Raw genomic sequence first — 4,213 nt, 5'->3', positions numbered from 1 at the left:
AGTTACAAACGTTTAATTGCTAAAGATGGACATGAAGTAATGCTTTTGTACTCCATGGATCACAAGCGTCACAGTCATGGCTTCTTCTTCTGGTTTTTCTAGCGCCACCTCCTTTTGGTCTCTCCCTCTCACACACACACACACACACACTCACAACTCACCTTACTATGCCCTAATCGATCACACATCTATCGTCACCAATCTTGATGATCCATACTCAGTTCATGTGTGGCCATTAAAGCTGAAAGCGCCATTGGGTGGAATGAAGAAGAAGAAGAAGAAGAGAAACCATTATGTTGTGTTTATTTACGACAAAATTGCAAAAATGGTCCCTGTGGTATGCAAAATTTTGGGGTTTTAGTCCAAACCACGAGTTTTTTGGATCCATGGTCCTTTTGGAGTGATTTCTATGTGGTTTTGGTCCCTGGACTTAACTCCCGTTAAGTTGGATCTGTTAAGCTCCCTCATGTGCCTCACATGTGAGGGTAATTTCGTCATTTCATATATTAGGGACCATTTTTGCATAAACTTTTTTTGGATTAATTGATATTTACCCCTCATTTACTTTCCCCAACACTCGTCAACTCCCCAACTCCCTCCTTCTTGCTTCTGCTCCATTGAACCTGCAAAAAACCCTCGTTGCTTATCCAAACAAGATAATCGACACTACACATACAAGGGCATACGTTTAATACGAATGGTGTTCGTAATGTGGCATATCAGACCAAAACACGAAGTTGTTGATGTATCAACTATATATGGTAAGTTGCTCTGTTTCTTTAACTTTTATACTTTGCATTCTCTTATTGATTTAGAACAAAAAAATGCAAAATTTTGACTTTGTTAATATGTACAATTTTGATTTTTAGCTGGTGCACCCACATGGTTTAGTATTAAGCTTCATCACGGTGGGAAATTTACTAAGTTACCTGATATAAAGTACATTGGAGGTGAAGTGCGTTATGTTGATTACGTGGACATTGATGAGTTTTCTGTGCATGAACTTGATGCCATAATGCTTGACCTAGGTTACCCAGACCCACAGAATTCTGAATTCACTGATGAATCCCCAGTTATATACTACCATTTTAGGATACCCAATGGTGACTTTTAATTTGGTCTTAGAGCTTTAGGGAATGATCAGGATGTGATCAACCATTCTAAATACATTGCACATAACAAGCTGATTGAGGTGTACATAGAGCATGGAAAGACAAATTTACTAACTTACTTGATGTCACCAAACGCAAAGGGTAAAGTTGTCATTGAGGAATTACCAGGAAATGATGATCAAGGGGCTGAAGTTGAGGGTCAAGTTCATGCATATTCTCCAATGAAAAATGTGAACCACGGTAATGGTGAGCCTATTGGTGAGTTCATGTCTCTGATTCTTTTTGGGAGTAAGAATGATAGTTTCTCACCAGAGTATAGAAGGGGTAGGGTTGGGAATTCCAATATAGGTGAAAGTTCTTGTAGAAAGAGGCTTAATTTAGATTATATTGATGAGGGTGTTCACATTTCAAAAGAAAAGAATGATGATCAGGATGGTTCAACTGATGTTCAGGAGGCAGCAACTTGTGTTCTTATTGATGATATGGATGGTGTTAGGGAGGCTGCAATTGTTGTTCAACAGGTATCAACTGTTGATGAAGGATGATTTATTTGATAACCTTATGGAAAATTTGATTGGAGTGATGATGATAATGCAGAGTATGAACGGGATGGAGAATCTGAAGAGGGTAATCAAGAGTATGAAGAGGATGATGAATCTCAAGAAAGTGATCCAAATTTTGAAGAGTATGATGAATCTGAAAATAGTGATCCAGGGTATGAAGAAGATGAGAGACAAATAGAAGATGAAGATCATGTGGATGACATAATGGATGTTGACAACAATATATAGGATGTGGATGTGGACAATGGATGTTGACAACAATATATAGGATGTGGATGTGGACATGGGAGACTTCACTCTCAATGTTGAAAGTGATGTGGAAGGTTCTTGTATAAATGTTGTTCATGGGCATGAACCTGAAGATATGGAAGTGATCAACAATGAGGAATTTAAATCTTTAGATGAAGGATCTGACCAAGACAGAGAGAGAAGAGCTCTAATCAAGAATCTGAGAAAAGAAAAAAGGTGCAGTCTTGGGGCAGTACATAAACAATCATTTTCAGTTGGAGATAAATTTAATAGTAAAAAAGAATTAAAGGGGGAAATTGATTTGCATGCACTAGAATCAAGAAGGAATCTTTTCTTTAAAAAAAATGACAATGTAAGGCTTAGGTCACAGTGTAGAGGAGTTGTACCTGTCACCAATAAAGGTCAAGTGGGTAGTCAAGCTACCACTTCAAAAAGAAAGGGTAAAGAATTAAAGACACAAAAAGTAACATGTCGTTGGTACATTCATGCATCTAGGTCAAATCCTAAATTTGACTGGTTTATAAGGACCTTAAACCAAACTCACGCATGTTTGCAAACAAGGAAACTCAGGGCTTGTACTGCTTCTTTAATCAGCAAAAAAATATTTGATCAAGTTGAGGCGAATCCAGATATACCTTTGAGAGCCATACAAGATCACTTTCAAAAGACCTACCAAGTGGGTGTTACTATAGACAAGGTGTTCAGGGAAAAGGATAAGGCAAGAAAGCATATAACTGGGGACTACACAAAGCAGTATGAACTGTTGAGGGACTACGTTCTCGAACTTCAAGCCACCAACCCAGACACCATAGTGAAAATAGATGTATGTTCTGAGCCTAACCCTGATTCCCCAACCAGGCAGTCTAGAAGAATTTATGTGTGTTTGGGTCCACTGAAAAAAGGGTTCAAGGCATGCCTTAGGGACTTATTAGGTTTTGATGGTGCCTTCATGAAAGGACCATTCCCTGGACAGGTCCTTTCAGCAGTTGGTCTTGATTCCAATAACGGAATTTACCCATTAGCATACGGGATTGTTGAGTCTGAAAACACAGAAAGCTGAAAATGGTTTTTAGATAACCTTGAAGGCAAAAAGAGAAAAAAACAATTGATTTTTACTTTCATAAGTGACAGGCAAAAGGTAAAGCTGGAAGTGGTTTTTATACATTTGGTCATTTAAAGTGTGGTTTTAAATTAATTCTAATGATTGACAATTGATTTTTGCAGGGTTTACATACTGCAGTTGAGCAATTGTTTCCCAATGCTGAGCATAGATATTGTATCAGACATATTCATGACAATATGAGGAAAAGATGAAGGCAAACAGAGTACAAGTACCACTTATGGAGGTGTGCATCAGCTACCACCATTCCTGAGTTTGAACATTTGATGAAGGAGTTTAGTCAGTATGATAAGGAGGCATGTGAATGGTTGAAGCAAATTCCTCCTAAACATTGGTCAAGGAGTCATTATTCAGGTAAATCTATATATTCTAATTTGGTCCTTATGTCTTTCACTTAGTGAACTGTTTTACTTGTATGTGAATTGTATTAAATGTTTTTTAATGGTAATGTACACATAGGAAGAGCAGTTTCTGATGTGTTGATATCAAACATGTGTGAAGTGTTTAATGGGAAGATAGAGAAGGGAAGGGATAAACCTGTCATTGGATGCTTAGAATACATAAGGGAGTATCTAATGAAGAGGATATGCAATGTCATGAAGGAAATGAAAAAGGCTAAAGGTCCACTAACACCCACAGCAACAGACATCCTAGGTTGAAGAAAAACAGTTGCTTCACAATACATTGCTAGGTGGAATGGGGGAGACAAGTATCAAGTCACAGGAGCTTTGCAGGATTAACATGTGGTTGATGTTAGGAACAAAACATGCACTTGCAGAAAATGGGAATTAATTGGAATTCCATGCAGACATGCAATTGCAACTCTGAATTAGATGAGTAAAGACCCAGAGGCTGAGCTTGAAATTTACAAATGGGTTCACAAGGTGTATTTTCTAGAGAAATGGAAAAGGCTTATTCTTTTAAGGTAGAGCCAATTAAGGGTAGATCTATGTGGCCCAAAAGTGAATGTCCTACAAAGCTAATCCCTCCTCCACATCGCACTCAGGTGGGAAGGCCTAAGAAAAATATAAGACAAAGTGAGGGTGAAAGGTTAAGCAAAAAGCAGAAGGCAAGTCAAGGTGATGGAGTGAATGCTACAAGAGAAGGAGGTTCCCAAAAACCAACAAATGATGGAGTGCAGAAGCTATCAAGGAAGCATATCAGTGTTA

General features: G+C 38.2%; 1 protein-coding gene across 1 annotated transcript; it reads left to right on the top strand.

The window, feature by feature from the left end:
• The first annotated feature begins 1,958 nt into the window (after positions 1–1,958).
• LOC145075310 (uncharacterized) lies at positions 1,959–3,703 on the top strand. Its single transcript, XM_079021599.1, has 5 exons — positions 1,959–2,962; positions 3,056–3,062; positions 3,149–3,200; positions 3,282–3,398; positions 3,504–3,703. Exons 1-5 carry the CDS (start codon positions 1,959–1,961, stop codon positions 3,701–3,703), a joined length of 1,380 nt encoding a protein of 459 aa, XP_078877725.1.
• The last annotated feature ends 510 nt before the right edge of the window (positions 3,704–4,213 follow it).

This window comes from Lactuca serriola, chromosome 9, assembly GCF_051521515.1.
Source record: "Lactuca serriola cultivar US96UC23 chromosome 9, Lser_US96UC23_V15, whole genome shotgun sequence".
Lineage (NCBI taxonomy): Eukaryota > Viridiplantae > Streptophyta > Magnoliopsida > Asterales > Asteraceae > Lactuca > Lactuca serriola.
This window is presented reverse-complemented; position numbering and strand designations above follow the sequence as displayed.